Source organism: Ambystoma mexicanum, chromosome 1p (genome assembly GCF_040938575.1).
Source record: "Ambystoma mexicanum isolate Mex_15411 chromosome 1p, UKY_AmexF1_1, whole genome shotgun sequence".
Classification (NCBI taxonomy): domain Eukaryota; kingdom Metazoa; phylum Chordata; class Amphibia; order Caudata; family Ambystomatidae; genus Ambystoma; species Ambystoma mexicanum.
The window spans coordinates 1,175,624,617-1,175,646,537 of record NC_090921.1 but is presented as its reverse complement, the minus strand read 5'-3'; the positions used below and the strand labels follow the sequence as shown (position 1 = coordinate 1,175,646,537).

At 47.3% G+C, this 21,921-nt stretch overlaps 1 protein-coding gene across 2 annotated transcripts in view; it reads right to left on the bottom strand.

Annotated features, from left to right (window-relative positions):
- Positions 1-21,921, bottom strand: part of NPHS1 (NPHS1 adhesion molecule, nephrin) — a 494,360-nt gene that overhangs the window by 256,360 nt on the left and 216,079 nt on the right. For both annotated transcript variants that reach the window (XM_069604883.1, XM_069604882.1), the window contains 2 exons: positions 12,609-12,766; positions 11,674-11,815 (listed from right to left, as the gene is read on the bottom strand). In XM_069604883.1, the coding sequence (XP_069460984.1) occupies positions 11,674-11,815; positions 12,609-12,766 (300 nt within the window). The remainder of the gene's footprint in view (positions 1-11,673; positions 11,816-12,608; positions 12,767-21,921) is intronic.

Here is a 21,921-nt window from a genome sequence, read left to right as displayed (position 1 = left end):
TTCATACATCATTCCACAAGGGTCTGATTTCTTAAAATGAGAATAACTTGTTAAACCTGTAAATATAAACCAGAGCAGCTGTTGTTGCCACTCTATGGTTTAGGGAGCAGTGGGGCATAGGTTGCCTTGTGGCCGATGTTTGTGGACAGCAGGCCTTATCTCACCCGTGCATCCTTTCTTCATCCTCAAACTCTCCTCCTCCTTATCTTTTCTAGTCATGTAAATCCACCCCCACCTTTCCTTGCACTCGCTTTGCTGTGGGCAAGATTTTCCACTGTCCTCCCTCAAGTCTCCATACCCCTCATGGCAACTACATCAGTCAATCAGTCAGCCCCCGGGGTTCTTTAACACCTAGCATTGCAATGAATGCCTGAATTGCATGGCCCATCTTTGGGCCATATGCCTACAAAACCCTGCATACTCCTTAAGTGACTAGAGCTGCAGCACCCAGCAATAACTACATGGGGCTTCCTCTCCCAAAGAAACCATGGTTAAAATCTCAACCCCGGTTAAATGAGCCCATATTTCCTTCCAGCTTTCCCATCTATAGAACCTGCCCGTTTGTGCCCGTTCGGAGCTCATGGGAGCTTTGCATGCTGTGCTTACTTAGGCATGGTTTCTACATGCCTTGGCTGACCATGACACTTGGAAGGCTCAGAGGTCTGAGCACGGATAAGCTATAGACAGGCTGGGTGTTCTTAAGCACTTTGCACAGGTTTTTGGTAACCATGGTATAGATAAAAGGAGGAAAGTACAAAGTGTGAGGCTTTTTTGCTCGCTTTTCAGGGAGAGGTTGCAAAATAGGCAAATTTGGATTTCATGAAATATAACCCCTGCCAAATGTTGAGGGCCCAAGAGAAGTAAGTCGAAGGGTTTTGCTGCTTGTGTTTTTATGGCCATGGCTTCAATATGCCCCAGCTCACCCCACAGTGAGTACATTTCAGATATACCCCCTGGTGGAGTGAACACCTCTTGTACAGCTATCTGTTCTTTCACCGTTGCGCCCCATAGAATAATGTTGGGTCCCATGATAAATGTGTTCCATCTTTTCCTTCTCATGCCTTCCTGAGCACTTTATCCCTCACCCTCATCCCAACTATCTACTCATCTTTTCTTCTTCCTTCCACTAATGAATGTCCTATCATACTCCTCCTTTGGATTTCATGCAAGCAAACGTGTTTTGAAACCATGAACTATGGCAGTAGGCGCTATACAAATGCAAGATAACATATCAAATAAAGCAAAAATAGACTGAGAGTGGCCCAGCCCATATTTGTGCCAGACAACCACACCTGGATTTTTTGTGAACACATCGACAAACATGTCAAGAGCTAACCCATGACAATTTAAGAAGACTAATTCATCTGATAGAAAAAACACACACCCCAGCAATTTTGCTCTCACTAGATGCCGAAAAGGCATTCGACCGGGTTGAGTGGTCCATACTTTTTAAAACACTAAAGCACATGGGATTTGGAGATCACTACATAAACATGGTCAAAGCCAACTACAACTCCCCATCAATAAGAATAGCGATAAACGGGGAAGTCACTGACAGGGTAAAGATAACCAGGGGAACCAAACAGGGATGCCCTTTGTATCCCCCCTTCTATATGCCATCTTCCTGGAGCCACTACTAATTAGAATCAGGGAATCTACCCTGGTAAGGGGGATTGAGATGGCAGGTAGACAGCACAAAGTAATCGCCCATGCAGATGATAAGCTGTTGGCCCTGGAGGACCCGGAAGGACCTTACCGCAAACCTTAAAATAATTGGAGACTTTTGGGGAGATCTCTGGCCTAAAAATAAATAGGAAAAAATCAGAGATACTGCATTTAGCAGGGGACAGAGTGGAACTGGAGAGGGAGGCTGGATTGTTAGGTCTAAAACTTGCTGAGGAGGACATCAAGTACCTGGGTATAATACTCACACACAAGGTGGACATACTATATAAGGGTAACTTTCCCCCGCTCCTAGCTCGAGTAAAGAGGGATTTAGAACGATGGTGTCCGCTAATGGTCTCATGGTGTGGCAGAATTCAATTGGTGAAAATGAACATACTCCCCCGATTGTTGTGCTACTTCCATGCCCTCCCTATAACAGTTCCAAATTCATTCTTTAAGGCACTGTCAAGGGCAGTCACGTCATATATCTAGAACAGGAAGCCCCCCAGGGTCGCTAGAGCCATCCTCACGGCACATATCAGAGCGGGGGGAATGTCACTCCCACACTTTAGGAAATATTATCAAGCGGCGCAATTGTGGGTGCTGAAAGAATGGCTGGGGGAGGATCAACAAACAATATGGGCAACCCAAGATAGGGCAGTCGCCAGAACTCCTTTGGAGGACCTTCTATGGAAGCATAAGCAACACAGACACCGAAACCTCCGCATCAGCGAGATTATGAAATCCACACTGGATACCTGGGACGAACAAACTCGTAAGGGTATCATGACCACACCAATGGCCCCTTTTACGCCCATCTGTCGGAACCCTCAATTCCCACCAGAACTAGAACATGGGGCCTTCGAGAAATGGGAGGCCGCAGGGTGCAAAAAAATTGGGGAAAGGTTCCAAGACAAAGAGATAAGATAATTTAATGAATGTAAAAGTATGTGGAACCTGACCGAGATGGACAGGTATAAATATGAGTAGCTCAGACATTGGCTAGCAACTCCAGAGGTCAGCCAACAGGCCACAATGGAGCTGACCCCATTTGAAAAATACCTAATAACTAATACTGGACCCAGGAAACTGGTCTCCTCCATCTACAACTTCATCAACACACAAAGTGAAGAAATCAAATGGACATACATGAAAAGATGGGAAAGAACGCTTGGGGAAGAAATTCCAAAACAGCAATGGATGGAGCTGTGGGCCGGTGTCCCAAACTCACCCGAGCAGTGCAAACCAGGGAAATATGGCTAAAAATAATTACCCAATGGCACTACACACCAGAGAGGCTCAACACTATGTATCCGGGAACATCCGATCGCTGTTGGAGGGGGTGCCTAGAACCTGACACGTGGAAGCACATATGGTGGGACTGTCAAGGGGTCAAAGGATTCTGGTCAGAAGTGAAAAAGGAAATTAATAAGATGTTTCCAGAGGTGAACCAGCTGGGGGAAAAAGTGTGGCTATGCGGAATGAAAGATCAACAGGCCAAAAGCTTAAATAAAGCACGTTGGAGGAGTTTTATGGGCCTGGTCATCGCGGCATGGGCAACAATCGCCCAAAACTGGAAAAAGCAAGACCCACCTCTGGTATACACATGGCTGCAGAAGATCTGGTCACAAATGACCATGGAAAAGATTACACACAGTCTACAGGGCACGAACGAATCCTTCATGAAGGAATGGGGGTGGTTTGGAATACTTACAGTCAGACTATATGGAACAATCGTGCCAGCACAATAGTAAAATAACAGACATATTCTGCTCATAGACTTTCCCGAGAACTAACGGAACACTGATTCAGGTCTTCCGGTGGGGTGAGGGAGGGGGGGGGGGTTTATTCGAGAGAAGTTTGTTAAAAGGCACATGGTTAATATGTGGAAAACAATAAAAATATGTTATTACAAAAAAGCCTAATGTATATATAAAACACATATACAAACCACCAATCAGCAGTGGTATTGCACCAATCAGCAGTGGTGCAATACTTGCTGTGGCTTCTAAGCCCCTGTTAGGTTTTTTGTGGGCATTCCGTGACCCTCACCTGAAGAACCATACATGCATTGCTACAGCCTGACCTCCGTGAATGCAGAGGAGGCAGAGCCACAAAATAAACGAATACCAATTCACATTTAAACAATGTACATGAAGAAGAGATAGGTAGATTAAAACAGTGACAAAGTGAAGCAAGGCTCACAATATAAAAAGAGATGAAATCCTGTTGCTCATATGGAATACTGGTAGATACAAATACACAGTGACAAATAGATGAAAGGTCAAACCGAGAAGACCATTGTCATAACGCGCCCGAACCCAGTGCAGCAGATCGCTGAGAGCCTTGCTGTATGTGCGTCAGAAATCACGATGTGCCACGACGCGTACCGCTGGAGTGAATGCTGCAGCCCGCTTCGCCTGCTCCTCGCAGCTGATCAGAAGTGCCGATGTTCACCACACGACGGATGTCTGGTGAGTGGGAGAGAGTGCCCAAACAGAGAATTCAGTAGGCTTAAACACAGCTGTTTACTGAGTGTTTACTGAGGCTGTGGCTTCGCTGTGGAATGCTTGTGCACCTCAGGGGGCCTATCTACACCAGCACCCAAAAGTCTTAGTCATGCTTGGAGTGGCTGGGAAGGTTGCAGCTCCGTTTTGGAGTGTGTGTGTGACTAGTAGGCCCACTCCACTCTGGGTGGATGCAAGTGCTGCTTCCTGGTGGCTGGGGGGCTGTGAACGGCAAATGGCCTGGACATTTCCAATAGTGCCACTCTCCCTTTAAGCAGCACCCAGGTCTGACTCTTCAGGTTTGGTGGCACAGCAACCTTGCCACTGAAGGGCATGTTCATCACTGAGATAAGGCATGAAAGAGAGAACATCAAAGCTAGATTGGTCATGACTAAAGTAAGTGGGGACACCCTACTTGGCTGTGCTGTGGCCAAAGCACTCAAAATTGTTAATTTTGTCTTCATATTATAGGCCAAAGATGTACAGCCGCTCATTGAGAGATTCACAGAAGTCTTCTCAGGCATTGGGAGAGTGAAATATGAGTTTAATAGCTGGCACATTGACAAGGCTGTGCAGCCTGTTGCCCTGAAGCTTAGGTGCATTCAGTTCCACCTGATATACCAGGTAGAGCAAGAACTGGAAAGGTTAGTGCAGATGGATATTACAGAACCAGTAGAGGATCCCACACCATGGGTCTCCCCAATTGTGGTCACTAGGAAACCAAATCAGCCTGCTTCTGTAAGGATCTGTGTGGACATGCACCTCCCCAAAAAGGAGATTAAGAGAGATGGGCACATTATGCCTACCATTGATGATATAGTAGCAGATATGTAAGGTGCAGTATTCTTTTCGAAGTTTGGTTTCAGAGCAGGATACCATCAGGTGGTCCTACACCCAGAATCTCGCTATATTATGACTTTCTCCATGCACAAAGGTGTTTACCGGTGCAAGCAGTTGAGATTTGTGGTCTCAGCTGCCGAGGTATTCCAGAACTATGTGAGAGGCTCACTGACTGTCATTCTCAGTGCCCTTAAAATAAGTGACAATATCTTGGTTTTTACACATTTTGAAGTGGAACATCTGGAAAAGCTGAGGAAAGTGCTAGAGGGAATTTGATCGCTGGGTCTAACAATGCATTGGAAAAAATGTCAATTTATGCAATGCAGAGTTGAATTGTTTAGATTTGTTTTCCAAGGGTGTGGCATCTCAGCCGACCCAGCCAAAGTACAGGAAATTAAAAATGCCAAGCTGCATGAAAATGTGTCTGAAGTGCATAGTTTCGTAGGCATTGTGGCGTACTGTGGGAGGTTCATTAAGGATCATGCCACAATCTCAGGGCCTCTTCGCAATCTGATGAAGAAGGAGTGAGTTTGGCGATGGACAACACTGGAGCAGTAAGCATTTGATTAGATCAAGGGTGCACTCACGGCTGAGAGCACAATGGCATTTTTTGATCTGGACAAGGACTCTGCATTGATTATGATGCAAGCCCGTTTGGACTGGGGGCTGTGCTCACACAGTCCAGCAAGTGGGGAGAAGTGAAACCTGTTGCATACGCGAGTAGAGACCTGTCTGCAGCTGAGCAATGCTATTTACAAATTGAGCGTGAGCCGCTGGCAGTATTCTGGGGGTCTAGACATTTCCATCTATGCATCTATGGTAAGCCAGGGGCGGTGAACACAGATCACAAGCCTCTCATTCTGATCCAGGTGGGATCCTAATCTAAGCCACCTGCCAGAAAAGAAAAGTGGATGTTGGCCCTCCTAGAATATGATGTCAGTTTGGTATATTGACCTGGAAGTGATAGCATAGTGGGCTATTTATCCAGATACCCCTGCACCTCATATCTCTGGCTTGATACAGGAGGAATGTAAAACTGAACTTTTTGTATTCTTGCTCACGGAGGGTGCCAAAGCAAATACAATGTCGATAGAGGAACTCAGGGTAGCATCAGAAAACAATTAATATTTCCAGATAATGGGAACTTGCGCGAGTGGTTATTGGAAATGTGTGCTGGCGAGTTTGGATAAGCATACTAACATTGCGAGATTGGCACTGGAGCAGTTATGGTGGATCCAAAATGAACTGTCATTCACAGATGATGGCTTGTTGCTGGGGGGGGGGTCGAGGGTGGTGCCTCTGTTCAAACTCATCCTGAAAGTGATCGAACTAGGGGACACACAAACAAAGTAGCACCTGAGGATGAAGGCGTGGAGAAATGTGGAAAGGCTTGTGTATGGTGTCAGGCTGTGGCTCCGGTACAGAAGGACACATGCATCGAGTGGATGCCACAAAGCTGCATGCCATAGGAGGTAGTACAAATTAACTTCGGATCTACCAGCATGGACACCCATTTTCTGGTGATGATTAATCAGTGGTCGATGTATCCCGAGATGGAGTTTGTCACCTCGGCGGCTCTGTCTGATATACTACCAGCAATGGAGAAGATATTTGCATACCATAGTCTGCCGGTGATATGTTCAGAATTGGAACACTCTTTCAAGGTGAGTGATTCCCAGCATTCACACAAAGGCACAGCATGTATCACCGAAAAATGTCCCTGTCCCAACAGGGAGGCTGAAAGGTTTATGAGGGTGCTGAATAAGGTCTTTAGAAATGCCCATAGCCAAGGGACATGCCTCCAAACAGCTCTGTAACAGTTCCTGCGAGAATACCGCACACCGCGTCATTACTCCACAGGGGCGCCTCCTGCCGAGGCTCTGTTTAACAGATGTCCCCAAGGTCTTATACCAGACCCTGAACATCGAATACCTGGTGAGATCGACGATCAGACAGTAAGGGAAGGGAGGAAAAGGGCCAGTGAAGATGAGAATGCCAGGAGTAGAATAAGGAACTATACTTTAGCTTTAGGGGATGCAGTGCTGGTGAGAATCTGGAATCCAACCGGGAAATTATCCTTGACATAAGAACTTCTTCTACCTTTTGAAGTGGTGGGCGTGAAGGGGACGTTGGTCACAGCGTCCAATGGATGTGACACAGTGATGAGAAATTCCTGTTTCTTTAAGACATTTGATGGACCGGATCTGCCGACAGGGAGAGAATAAGATGACCCTTCTGGAGTGGGGACTGATGACGAGGTGGAAGGTGAAGAGCCCCCACTGGCTGAGGAAGCCTGGTATCCTGATGGGTGGAGAGGGGAAGAGCAGATGTCCAAAAAATTTCCGAATCCGGGAAAAGAATGAAGATACCAAATGAGAGAAAACAGAGGCTGTCCAGTGTATCTTCAGGATTATTTCTTTTATTTTTTGTTCACTTTTTAGACCCCAATACAGCAAGTAAATACCGTTTCAAAGCACCCACAGTGCAAAGGGAGGGGAACAAGGGAATGAAACACATTATTTATTTTAAAAAAACGCTAAATATTAAAAACAGTGGGGGGGGGGAACGAACCTACTATGCCTAATATTCAGAACGCACAAGTGCAGCAAGGAGGAGGCAAAGGGGGAAGTGCTGGAGTGTCCGGGCTCGTGGGTGAGCCACAGATAAGTGCATGGTGCAAGTGCATGGTGAGGAGAGTGTTACACGGCCTGGGGCCGCGATGGCGCGGGCCTCCAAGGAGGAGGCAGTACAAGGAAAGTGCTGCGGGTAGACAGGAGCTGGGACGATTGGGTGTGGGAGGTCAAGGGCCCCAAGGATGCATGAGGGCCTAGGACACCAGTTACAGCAACTGTGCCAATGAGCAGAGGAGAGAAGAAGAGAAGGAGGAGTTAAAGAGGTAATTATGTGATGGATAGTCGAATGTTGTAGCATTTGCATGCAGGGAGTGTTGTGTGGTCTCTTTAGGAGGCCGTGTCATGCATACGTACACCGGGCAAATAAAAGGGTGCCACGCAAGGCATGGAGTTCAGTGCACGAGCAGAGCTCATGAGCATCAGTCTGGCCTCTGTGCATTTAATATATGCCCGAGGCCTGTGAGGGATTGAATGCTGTAGGGGCCCAACTGGACTTCCAACACTAAGGGTAAAGACAAATAAGTCTTACAGAAATCACACAAAAGAAAGACTGGCAGTGACACATAGAACAAAGACTTAAAGACTAATTAGCAAACTCACTCAGAATAGAGAAAAGAAAGTCTTGCCGAAATAACAGAAGAAAGACTGGTGATAGAAAAAAGAAATACCCATAGGACCATGCACAGATGTACGGCATAGCAAAATTGACTTTCAGGTTATCAGACTTAGAACTGACCCACGGAACTATTTACAGGAGCAAGAATGTACAACATGCTCTCACAGATAAATGATTTGTAGGTGTTCTTCACTATAACTATAACACATATGATGGTCGTTCTAGAGCATTCCCCTTACCATCCTTAATGCTGAGCCACTCCCACCCACGTTTCATAACTCTCTGAAGTCTTTTTACCCCCTGTTTTGGACCATCGCCAGCATGGCAGAGCCGACTGACCCCCCATGACCACCTCATCAGGTCAGTGTTAACCTGCAATTAAATTGCAGCAATGCTATGACAAAGCTCATTAAAAGAATCTTTAAAACATTCACTCTAACTTAAAATGTGGAGACTTAGATTGCAGATCACTTTCACTGGCCAGACCTCCGCAAAATCAAAGCCGGCCGCACCTTAATGGTACTCTATTCCAGCGACCGGTTCAAAGTCTTTCTAATCGCCTGGCCATCAGCAGCTATGAGCTGCTTAAGTTTCACCGTCCACCTTCACCTCAATGGCCACAGTCACAGCCTGATGGCACTCAACAGCAGCTTTGAGCACGTCAAGCGCCAGCATCTAAGCATCTATGGAATTCACCGATCACCACCACTTTGTACACCTCATTAGCGCCTACATTAATCGCTTCAAATACCTACTAGCACCAGGTCACTTCCTTGCAGGCACATGCCCCAGTAAGGTTGGATCCACGCAACCATAGACCTCTGTGCACCCCAGCTTCCCACTCCACTGGCAGCCAGTGGACCACCATGCCCAATCTCCTCCAGTTACTCTCGTCATCACTGACATGTCACGGATACCCATTCCAAATACCAAAGGTATGGCTGAAAATGACCTCTTAAGAAGCTCACTCGAATCAAGCTCACTCAAATGAGCACCATTCAACTTAGCTCAAAGCCAACCGTCAAAACCCAACAACAACATTTCCATTAGAAATACGGTGGGGGGGGTTTGGCATGTGAGGAGTCCCAATGCTGATCGGCTCTCCTTTGACCTCAGAAATCACTGGACCACTCTTGGGTTCCTTTGTGCATGGAGTGGCACAGTACACTACAAGTTATGCTTCCTCCTTCATGCCGTTGATGCTATACCAGCAGCCCAGCAGATGGTTGTCCTCCCTATGGACATTAAGGACCTCACTCCACTGTCCAGAAGCATCTACTTGCTAGGCAACGTTAACGTATTTGCAGGCAACCCTTCCATTGGATATCCAAAGGGGGTCAATGAGAATATTGCCTGACTGGGATTCACAAAAACACACAGGAAGGACCGCCGTGTCTCCGGATGATGACTCAATATGACAACCCAAGTTCTCACCTAGAAATGTATCATCCAAAAGCATAATCCAGAGAGGCTCCCTTCTGCGTTTGAGAACCAATCTTCACAAAGGTAAAAAAAAAAGAACACTTTAACTTTTCAATCAAATTCCTATCACAAAAGATCAACTAACAAACATTTGACAATTATTCACTGTATTGTGCCATCCTCAAAGATAATACTATCCATTGTGATATAAATGTATCATTGTACATGCCATCAGACCTTTTTCAGAAAAAAACAAAAACCAGTAACAAAATCATGCGAAGGACCACCCGATCGTTGGTGGTCCCAGCACACCATCTGATCAACACGCAATATAAAAGAAACGCCCGACATTTGTCTTTCCTTTAAGCAACTGAAGGAACGTCTTTAAGGTGAACCCCCGCTACGCATTCATTTCAGTTCCGGGGTCACAATCCTCCCAAAACACGAAGGCCTCATACTGGCTTTTCATCCACCCGAATTTAATCATTCCCGCTTTGGCCTGATCTCCATATACCCAATGGAGATAGTTCTCATTTAAATTCAGCACGAGTGCCTCATTCGAGCTGCTCTCATTGTTTGACTCTAACATGATTTCCTAACTTGTATTTTCTGTATTTATCAAGTCTTCTGGCACAATCCGTCTGAAGGGGCAGTATAAAGTACATTTTTTGCTCTGCTTGTTTTTAAACTGCAAAAATGTTGGTCCTGAGTATGAGCGTGAGCGGAATGACTGCACTGGCTTTTTGTGTGTAGGCAACAGAGCTATTAAAACAAGGTTAAAAATAATGCCACCATTTCAGAATAGGCGGAGAGGAAAAGACGCGTAATACTGCCTAGTCTCGAGCCAGCACAGTACCCTTCCCTCTTGCCAAATGGTGTCCATCCCTTCCTCATCTTGTTCATTCACTCCTCTCCAGCTGCACTCAGCAGGTGAGGGTGTGTCCTTGTGGATCCGCCACCAGGGGAATCAGAAGCAGAGCTTCCCAGGGACTCAACTGGTGCGAGACACTATCTAACGTGCGCCTGGCCCCACTGATCCTCAGCAAACAGATCAATGACTATGTGTACCCCAAAGACCCTGTCCTACAGCTTGAAGTAAGTGATCCTTTAGATGGGAGTCCGTGGGCTGTGGAGTGCACCCTACACATGGATGAAACATCTCTGATTGTGTCTCAACACATTTAATGTCATGTGGATCCTTGCATCCTGCCACTCAAGTGGTCACCTGCACTGGGTCCAAAGACCACACCCATACTTGAAGCTTGCAATTTAGGATTGACCTTTAATACCAACCTACCATTCTTTTTGCATGTTACCAGAGTCCCAAAGTTAGATTTCTGCCACCTATGGCTTCAGAGAAAGAACCAGCAACTACTACTCGCTGTTAAAAAAAACCTGCCTATCCTCGAGGTCCTCTTCTCGATTGCTGCCTAAGATCTATGTAGGCTGCCTGGCAAAAAGCCTGCACGAAAAGCCTCATCGTCGACTTGACGCACTTTGACCACATTGTTCCTTTCATAAAGGCCCTCCACTGACTGCATGTGAATCACTGTGTTGACTTCAAGGGAATATTCCTGACTGAAAGGCCTACCAGCCAGCCAGGAGCCTGACCATCCCTCACCAATGAGGAGAGAACAGTGCATTCTCAAGACTCTTTGCGGGACTCCCTCCCACTCCATCGATGCCTCTAAACGGACCAGGTGATGTTCAGGCGAGCCCTAAAATGACACTGTAACAGTCAGCTGATAGCTCCCAAAGTGCATGCATCCTGATCACGCATTTTCTCTCTCACACTCTATCCTTCCCGCTTTACCACAGTGGAATGAGTGTTCTACAATAATATCTGATACAGTCAAACAACAGCATCTTTAGACACTGTCTTCTCAAACTCTGGTGTTGGTGACCCTGCTCTTGGGTTGTCCTGTGCTGTGTGATGTTCCTCTATGCCTGCATGCTGCTGGATTGACTCACACTGCATAGATAAACTCACACTGTACGTTGAGGTTGACTGAGTTGACCTTGGTGTACAGGATGGCTTCGTTAAAGGCCTCACAGGTGAGCTGTACTCCATTCTCCTCACGCAACGCTGTGTGGGTCAGGTTGGACATAGTCACTTTTCCTCCATTGGCCGCCTGTGGGAAGAGCAGATGTTAGGGTACAAGGTCAGAGAGTAAAGAGAAGCAGGGATGGAACAATCTATGGCCAGGGGGAGAAAAAGAGGCAGCACTCAATTAGCCGGGGTTTCAAAAGGGCGTTGCCACCATGTGTCTACGATGACTGCTCCTATTTGCTTCCCGACAAAGAGTTTGGAATGTTTCTGTCTGGTATGAAGGGAAATCCCAGGATCCCTTTTATGTACGATGCCTCCAATCCCCCATGTATGCCTTCACCTGCTTGGGTGAAATCACACAAAGTTGTCTGTAACCATTAAGTCTTGGTGCCACAAAATGTTGAAGGTGGCTTTTGAATTCATGAAAGGATGCCATTAACCTCTCTGCCCCCATGTTGCCCTCGATAGATCACACTCCACCACCATATCAATCTGTGTGCTGTCCACTGAGGCCTTTGGTTAACCTTTTGCCACCATCTACGTTTGTTCTGGTCTTGCACACTGTCCACATGGAATCAGTGAAATTCCACTATTAGGAGGTAACATAATGGTTGTATAGGGAGCACTTCCATCAGGGGGTGAAGCCTTGAAGGAACCGTGTGGGTGCTAGAGACCCTGATGCTCTTGAGTATTGGCCTTGTCTGTCCAGTGGTGCTTGCAGAGGGCACCTACCACAGTAATTGCGTCCTGGGTTTGCATGAACCCAAGGACTCCTTGCCCAAGGCTTGTGTAATGGATATGTATGCCAGTGATGCTGACCTCACTGACAATGTATACTTACCCTGTCTACCCAGTAGCGTTTAGGGATCACTTACATCAGTGATGGTGACCTCGGTAGTCATAAGTTCCTTCCAGCCAAGCCACCAGCGGATCTGCACCGGAGGGTTACTGGCAGCCGTGAAGCACGACAAGTAGAGCTGCTTGTTCTCCTGAATGCTGTACGAGCCCAGGATGCTGACTTCTGTGGGAAGGACTGGGGGGTGAGTTAAAGGATAGTGAGGGAGGCAGAGAAGAAGGCGGGAAGCACAATCCAAAGGGGGAAGCAAGGGGACAAGGAGGGAAGCAGCGGAAAAGGAGGGAAGGCGAGGAGAAGAATGAAAGGAGAGCATATGGCGGCAAGAAGAGGGGAGGGAGGCAAGAAGAAGGGTGGAAGGAAAGCCAAAGAAAGAGTGGCCAGCAGAAAAGAAGGTCAGAAGGGAAGCAGAGGAGAGGGAAGAAAATAGAGGAGAAAGGCAAAAAGAGATGAGGGGGTAAGCAGAAGAGAGGGTGTCCATTCGGAGAGAGGGAAGCCATCAGAGTAGAGGGAGAGAAGCAGAGGAGAGGGAAGTCATCAAAAGCCGGATAGTAGAGGATAGGGAGGCACGCAGAGGAGAGGAAAGGAAGTAGAGGAGAGGGAGGGGTAACGAAAATAGTAGTGCAAAGAGAGAAAGGGGAGGAGGCTCGGATGGAGGAAAGGATGAAAAGCGTAAAGAGAAAGAAAAAAGGTGGGGAAGTTTGGTAGAGAGAAAATCAAATGTTTTAGTATGAATGCATGTGAGCCATGACTTGCATAATGAGCAAACTGTAGGCAATGGGGTATGATTGCTGGCTGTTGGGGCTTTGGAAAGGAGACTGGGTCTATGGACTGATACAAGAACACTGGCTAATGTGGGTGGGATGAGACTGCGAGATGATGTTGGAACTTTGGGTGAGGAAATTAGTGCAGCGTTAATGGCTGTGGAGGATGATCTAGGGCTGGTTGCTATGTGGAATCATCTAGAACTGCAATCTTTCTTAATTTTGACTGTTCAATTTATTTATTTATTTACAGTTTTTATAAAGCGCTACTTGCCCATAGGCTTTAAAGTGCACAGAAAAACAAAACAAAACATACAACACAAATTATCAGTACGGGGTACAGAGGAACCTGGTTTGGGCTATTATGATCAGTTGTCTTGGGACCTAATCTGGATCAAGATTGAACAAATGGTTTTATGGCTTATCTGAAACTCAAGGCAGGAGTTAGATTGCCTGAGTTCAAGCGGGAGTTTGTGCCAGGATAAAGGATCCTGAACATCAAAAGTAGAGCCACTGAAGGTTTTGAGGTTATACCTCGGCTGGATAAATTTTAGGGGGTCATAAGACCACAGATTACGACCTAATGGGAGGGTAGTAAGGCGATTCATTAAGTATTGAGGAGCTTCATTGTGATATCATTTATAGGTTAAGGAAAGTAGCTTGTCCATGACACGTGGTTTGACAGGGAGCCAGTGGAGAATGCGTCTGGCACTTGTGACATGTTCCCTTCGAGACAGCCCATGAATGGCTCTGACTGCTCCATTCTGTGTGACTCGCAAGGCCTGAAGATTGGTCTTGGATGTCCCAACCAATAAGCTTTTGCAATAATCAAGGCGTGAATTGATTTGAGCGGTGGCTAAAATAGATCTGTTTTTTAATGAAATATATGGACGAATATGATTCCGTAGTATTGGTGTAGAGGGTGTAACTACACGGCCAATGCTGAAGGAACACTGGCTGTGACATATGCAGTGGTGTAATATCAACAAACACATTGGGATAGAGTGGGAGTGATGCCACACTCCCTTTGCCCTCCCGATGACATCTCAGCAACAAACATCACTTCACCTTTGACCAAATGACATCACAGGAAGTGGCATCAGAAAGTTATTTCACCAAAATGGAAGCGCGGGAAGTGTTTAACAACACCTACAGTGAGTGAACAACTAGTAAAAATAAAGGTCACACTTGTGGCTGTTGGTAAACCCTAAAATACTTATCAGTTAATGGTGCCCCAGTCTGCGTGTCTATTCGTTCCTGACAGGATTCTGGGGTACTGGGTGCAAAACTGTCTGCATCTCTTTCCCCTTGGCTGCTTGAAACCAGTTAAGTTCCACAATCGCAGGAGTTGTTAGTGAAAGGATAGGGGTTTTAATTGTAACCCCTGGGCACCACTATGTGATTCACATGGGCATATCATGGACAAGCACTACAAGTGCTGGTTGGTGGGGTAGTACTGGCTGGATGCGCCCGAGTGGGTATTTGGTGCCAAGTCGAACATTAAAATTTCAAACAAAAACGTTAGAAAATATACGTTTGAAAAGGGTACTGAAGAATTATGCACTTGAACATTCTGATTTGGTCACAAGCTGGGAGCATGGCATGACCAGCAGCCTGGGGGTCTAGACGTCCTGCTCTGTAGCTCCTGGGCTACCCGTTAAATATCCTGTAAATGATCCGGTTTCACAGACCCAGAAGGCGGATTACTATAATACCGGAGGTTCCTGGTCCTCAGGGAGTGCTTGGAGGAGTACAGTGGTTGCAGCGCACGACTGAGAACATCCAAATAATTAGTTCCTCAGAGGGCCACAGGGCAACATTTAGCACCAGAGGTACCCTTCTTGATAACGACCCAGACGCTCGGAGGCATTGGGGAGGCACCACAGGCGACTTCCACTAACACCACCATGGACCTGTGATCCTGCCGGCACCCGTGTCGTAAGGTCCTGTGAGCGGGGAGCGTGTCTGCTCACCTGGGTCGGCCAGTGCGCAGACGGTGATGTTTTGATAAGCCAATCTGACATAGGTGAATTTCTCTTAGGAGATGAGCGCGGAGCAGCCTTGGCATGTCCGCGGGCACATCATGAGAGTACCCCACTTGGGGACTTTTTAATGGCACAGAAGCAGTGGAGAAGCGCTCATGGTGACCCACAACCAACTTCCCTGGTGGACTGAGGAAGAAGCGGCTGGCAGGCGGGAGGCGGTGATCCCACATCGCCATGTGAGGCAGCGCAGCACGGCCACGGATCGGCCTGTTGGCGTGGCATCACGGCGGCCGACACATAACAGAGTGGTTAGGCAGGAGTGGCGGGGAGTGAGGAGGCACTGAACTGCCGGCAGCAGCACATGTGACAGGTACATGGACCTGGAAGAGTCAAGCAGCGAGTGGGGGTCTGTGGTGAGACCCCGTCTTGTGACTTTCAGCCTGTGGGACATAGCTGGCACCATTTAGCCATCTTGGATGTTTTGCTGAGGCTGGTGATCTCATCCCTGATCCATGTTGCTGCTCTGCTTTGAAGAGCTGTGTATTTATCTCACTCTGACCCTATGGTGATGTCCTTCTTCCCTCCCTCTCTTGTGTACGGACCGGCAGGAGTGGGGATTGCCTTGGGACGGCACCCCTGTGGGACTGAAGGCTGCATTTCAATTCCTCTTCCCACACTGACAACTGTAACAGCAATGTGGATAGAGCTTCCACCTGGATTTGGCGGCAGTGAAGAGAGCGCTCCTCAGCGTACCTCAGTACAGAGAGGTGCAGTGTAGTTGTGGCCATACACGTTTATTGCGGGAGGAGCCACGAGGCACATGTCTTTACTGGGCCTTCATTATTTGCATTATCCCGGCAGTGCTACGACACAGAGATGTTCCACACCATCTGGGCTCGGAGCAGGAGGGACAAGTGTGCCCTCAAGTGTTCATACATAAGGGGCTGTGGGGCCTTAGTAGCCATAGATGATTACTGTCAGCGGAATTGTGGTGCACTATCCCACAGCACGACACCTTGGAGGGCACTGCCATGGTGAGGGGGCAGCCGAAGACGGAACACTACGTGGGAACGAAGGCCAGACAGAGTCACCCGGTGGCAGGAGCATCAGTGGGGGATGGAGGGACCGCAGCTGTGGAGGTGGGGAGAGTCACCATTCAGAGTCTACTGATGGCGATACAGGATCTCGATCGTCACTGGAAGGCAAGATAAAGACGAAGGGATCGATGTGTCTCTGCTGAGAGCAGACTTGCGCCTCTGCTGGGTTCCATGGAATAATAGCCCCGCAAAAATGTCTCCTGACGAAAAAGTTGTATTTTTTTGCGGAGGCATTATTACATTGAACATGCGGGGGACACCCCAGCAACCCCCACATTTTTGGGGCAGGGGACATCCATGCAGCCCATCCCCATACATAATGTCACCATATATAATGTCGCCAATGGCTTTTCTCTGCGACATTATATATGGGGACATAATGCATGGGGACATCATTACCTGATCCCTGTGAGAGGGTGATGGAGATCGAGCAGAGAGTGAGCACAGTGGAAGGCGAGTTGTCGTGCTACAGAGCCAGGTGAAGAGATCGGTGGGGGCGGCAAGAACATTGGAATCATGAGCGGAAGATGCAGAGGGCCGTTTACACAGATGTAACATCCAACTGGATGGTGTTTCCGAGGGAGAGGAAGGCCTGAGTGCAGAATTATACGTAGAAAAGTTGCTGGTGGACACATAAAAGAGCCAAGGCCTCTCTACGCTCTTTACAATAGAGAGAGTGCATAGCGTGCCGGGTGGGTCTCCACCCCCGGGAGACTATCCAAGGGCCATGGTTGCCAAATTGCTCCATTTTCGGGACCGTGATGCAATCCTACAAGAAGCACGCAAGGCGGGTCGGTTTGAAGTATAGAAGCAAAGGCAGTCTTTCAAGGCAGTCCATCGTCGCTTGCGAGAGGCGAATCTGAAATATGTGATGATTTTCCCAGCAAAGCTGAGAGTGTTGGATGCAGGGACGTCGCTTTTTTTTCTAACCCTGCAGGATGCAGGGAAATTGTTGGACTGAAGACTAACTCACACTGAGTTAGGGAAGACACAAGATTCAAATAGATGGTGGGACATGAGATGCAGCCTCTGGGTGGGGGCGGGAGAACTACCTCCGACAAAGGTCACTGGAGGAGCTGGACGGGTCAGCTGCAGAAGGCACAGACTGGCCCCCTCCTGGTGACCTTGGATTGCCAGGCAGCTGGGGGTATCAGGTAATAATGTCCCCATACATAATGTTGTTGGGAAAAGCCATTGGCGACATTATATATGGTGACAGTATGTATGGGGATGGGTTGCAGGGATGTCCACTGCTCCGCTTGTAAAAAAAAAAAATCCGGGGTTGCTGGGGTGTCCCGCACATGTTCAATGTAATAATGTCTGAGCAAAAAACTGCAGCTTTTTTGTCAGGAGACATTTTTGCGGGGACATTATTACATGGAACCCAGCAGAGGAGGGTTGAGAACCTGCAGGTTAGGAATGTTGGGAGATGGGCAGTTTATGGGGGGGAAGGGTAAGGTAGTGGGAAGGTGAATTTGAGGAGTGAGTGGGGTAGGGTCAGGAAGAGTAAGGGGTTGGTTATGGTGCAAAGGTGGTGGGTGGGAAGGGTCTGGAGGGGTTTCAGAGTTTTTGTTCTGTTGTAGTTTTCATGTCCAGTCAAGAGTGTATGCATTATGTGCTTCATTGTGGGGGTGCTTTTGGGAGGGAAATGAAGCAAACGGTGTCACTTGAGGGGGTCGATCGGTGAACATACTTTGTAGATGTGTACCTTGAATGTGAGGCTTGGGGAAGGGGGGAAAGGGCCCAGATGGGTCAATTTTTGAAACGCCATTGGATTCAACTAGCAAGAGAATCATCTAAAAAAGGCAGATGTGAGAGTTTGGAGGCACGGTGGGGTGGGAGAGTGTATGGGTCTTTGTACTCCTCCTTCCCCAGGGGTTTTTGATCTAGGTGGCTTCAGGGGTGCCTTTCCAGGTGACGGGCGCCATTGGGGGTTCTGAGGGAAGAGTGATGGCACTATTGGGCACCCTAGAGGGGGTGGATGTTTATGTGGTTGACGAGTATGCCCCTAACGTGTGTGTTAAAAGCGTCTACCCCTTGGTGAAATGATAAGTAGGCCAATGCAGGTCAGGTATATTTTTTTGGGTGGGATTTTAATTGTTTTTTGGATCACGAGCTGGATCGTAAGGGGATACTGGGTTTGGTGAAGCCTCAGGCATCTGCCTCGCTGCGTCAGATCTTGGCTGAGCTAAATTTGGTAAATTATGGAGGGAAACAAACAGGCAGGAGAGGGGGTACTCATGTCACTTCCTATTCTCATCTGGATGATCTATTTGTGGGGCGAGAGCATTTTCACTGGTTCACGGATGTTGCATATCCTGAGAGGATTCTATCAGATCATTCCTCAGTGACGGGGACGTTCGTGAGGCCATTCCGGAGGCCTGCGATCTGGCTCTGGCAATTTAGAGATGGGGCATTGGAGGACATTGCCTATCCTACTAGGCTGAGGGAGGGAAGTATTGCTTTTTGTTTAGGTAAATGATGGATCAGTGTCAGATTATGGGGAAGCAATGGGAAGCGTTTAAGATGGCACTGAGGGGATTATGTATCTTGTCGATAACAGGTGTCCGGAAAAAAATATGGGACTCCCTCACTAGGTTGGAGTGATCTATTCGGCACTTGCAGGGGTAATTAGCGAAAGGATTCCTGGTAGGGCGGACACTTGGCTGAGTAGCTGAATGCCCATCACACTACACAGAATTCTTTATCGAAATTTGAATATGCGCAATAAACTGTTAAAATACATTGGGAAGGAGATAAAGCAGGTCACCTATTAGCCTGGATCATATGACAAGAAGATCCAAAATCGATAATTACCCAGGTTAAGGGATCAGAATGGCAAGCTAGTAGTTTCACAACAGAAAATATATTAAGTGTTTTGCTTGTACTATGAACGCTTGCACACTAGTGAGGGTACCTACACGGAGCAGGTGGCCGAGGATCTGGTAGCCCTGGTAAGATTTCCTGACTGGCTGATGATCTCAGGGAAGAGATGGAGGCCCAGTTGAAGAGGAAGAGAAACCCATGCAGTGTAATAAAGCACCAAGCGAAGATGGGTTTTCAGTGGAATTTTATCAGACGTTTGCAGATCTCTTAAGTGCCCCAACCAAAGAAGTTTTGTGACAACGCGTTCCATGCAGGTTCTCTGCTGGAAACTATGTGAGCGGCGGTCATTGTGGTTTTACTTAACGGAGATATGATCTGAAGGAATGTGCATCGTATAGGCCCAGCTCGCTTTTGAATGTCTGCACTAAAATCCTGGCGACAATACTAGCGGTTAGATTGGCTAGGGTAGTACCGGGTCTGGTAAATTCAGATCTGTGTGTTTTTATAGAGGGGAGAAACAAGACCATGAACCTGCGTTGTTTGCATCATGTCATGGATCAGGTCAGAGAGTCGGGACATGAATTAGGTACTGCATCATTAAACGCGTTCAAGGCTTTTGATTCTGTGGAGTGGGCGTGGTTATTTAAAATATTGGAGGCCTTTGGCTTCAAGGCACGAATACAGGGTGATTGGAACTGCTATATACTGATCCTATGGCGCAGGTCAGAACTGGTGACTGGGTGTCATCCTGATGGGGATTAGAGGCACGTGACAGGGTTGTCCGGTATCGGCCATTTTGTTTTCATTGGCATGAGAACCTCTGGCTAGGTATTTTCGGATTTGCTTCAGGCAAACGGGGATACAGGTAGGAGGGGTGCTGTATAATAAATCTTTATATGTGGATGAAATATTATTGCACCTTAATAGCCCTTGGGACAAGGTCCTGATTGCATTAGAGGACCTAGACAATTTTGGGAAGCAGTCAGGCTTTCGAGTTAACAGGGATAAATCATTGCTTTTCCCCTTGGTAGCAGTGTGCAGGGGCCAGACAAGCAGCTTGCCGGATTGGGGTTTCAAAAGGAAAGGGGAGTAGTTTAAATATGTGGGGGTTCAAATATTCCATATGGTGGTAGACACTTTTGTTTATAACACAGGAAGGGCGTTATCAGGTTTAGGTGATTCCATCCATTTCTGGAAGACACTACCTATTTCTCTGAAAGGAAGAGTATCGCTGTGCAAGATGGTGGTGCTCCCCAGACTACTGTACTCCTTCACAAATGTTCTATGCCTGATTAAGAAAGTATTCTAAAAAATGTTAGAAGAGAAAATAGGCGAACTGTTGTGGAACACAGGGAGGCGCAGGATGGCCTGGAAGATGCTATGACCCCAATGTGAAGATGCGGAATGGAATTTGCCCGATTTCGAATTGTACTTCATGTGGACCCAGTTGAAATCCAGGGCCAGATGGGACTCCTCCCCGAAAGGAGAAGTCAAGGTTTATTAGGGGTGGGGTTATAACAGTACCTGCAAGGCATTGAATTGTCCGATGGGGGATTGGGGAACCTCCATCGTTTTTGCAGTGAAGCGAGAGCTATGGAGGAATTTGCTGAATCAGCTGAAGGCGGCAGGGCTCTACAGCACTGATTTGACTATAGGGTTTGATACACAGTTGGCGTTATCCTGGAAGTCTGCAGGGTGGGCCGCTCTTGATAGAGGTCATTGTAGAGTTTTGGGAGACCTCTTCAATGGCGAGCAGCTGATGGCTTTTGCACAATGGAAATCGACGTATCGCATATTACCAGGCCACTTTCTAGTATATGCAAGGATATGTAGGAGATTAGCCCCACTATGCGAAAATATCCCAGAGGAACCAGAGGCAAGTTTACTGATGCAGACCCTATTAACACTGGGGCAGAGGATTACTAGATTATTTACTGCCCTACAGGCGACTCAACCGAGAGGGGAATTAGCTGTTAAGAGTAAATGGGGGAAGGACGTAGGTCACTCCATGACAGAGAGAAAGTGGTCCCAGATCTGGGATCGGGTAAAAAAGGTCTCTTGGAATGCACGTTTCCACTTAAAGGGCAGCTTTCCTACTCTGGTCTCCGGTCCCCGTCCTCCGCGTACAGCACCAATGAAGGAAAAGCCACCCAGCGGTAGCTTTTGTTTACTACAGCTGGCTGGCTTTTCCTTCCTTAGTGCCGCAAAAGCAAAAGCCAGCACAGGCGGGCATCCATTTCACAAAATGGATGCGCCCATGTGCTTGCTTTTGCGAATTTTGAGCTTGAATAGCTCAAAATTTTACATAGGAAGTTAAAAAAAAAAGTGCTAGTATTTTTTTTTAATGTTGCCCATCTATTTGTTAAATAAAATGTTTTACTGGTATATCCCTTTAATCCACTTTCATTATCTGCACTGGGTATATATGACGCCGACCAGATTACATAACATCAATCCATGAGTATCTACGATGTAGCTCTGCGTCTGCTGATTTTTGGCACATGGTTTGGGAGTGCCACAGAAAATGCTGGAAGGGGTAATGGACCATCTAAATTCCTTATTAAACAGCACTTACGACTGTTCCCCAATGATTTGCGATTTGTCTGTTGGGGTTGATACACAGGAACAAATCCCAAAAGACAAGACATAGGATGGCTCGGTTC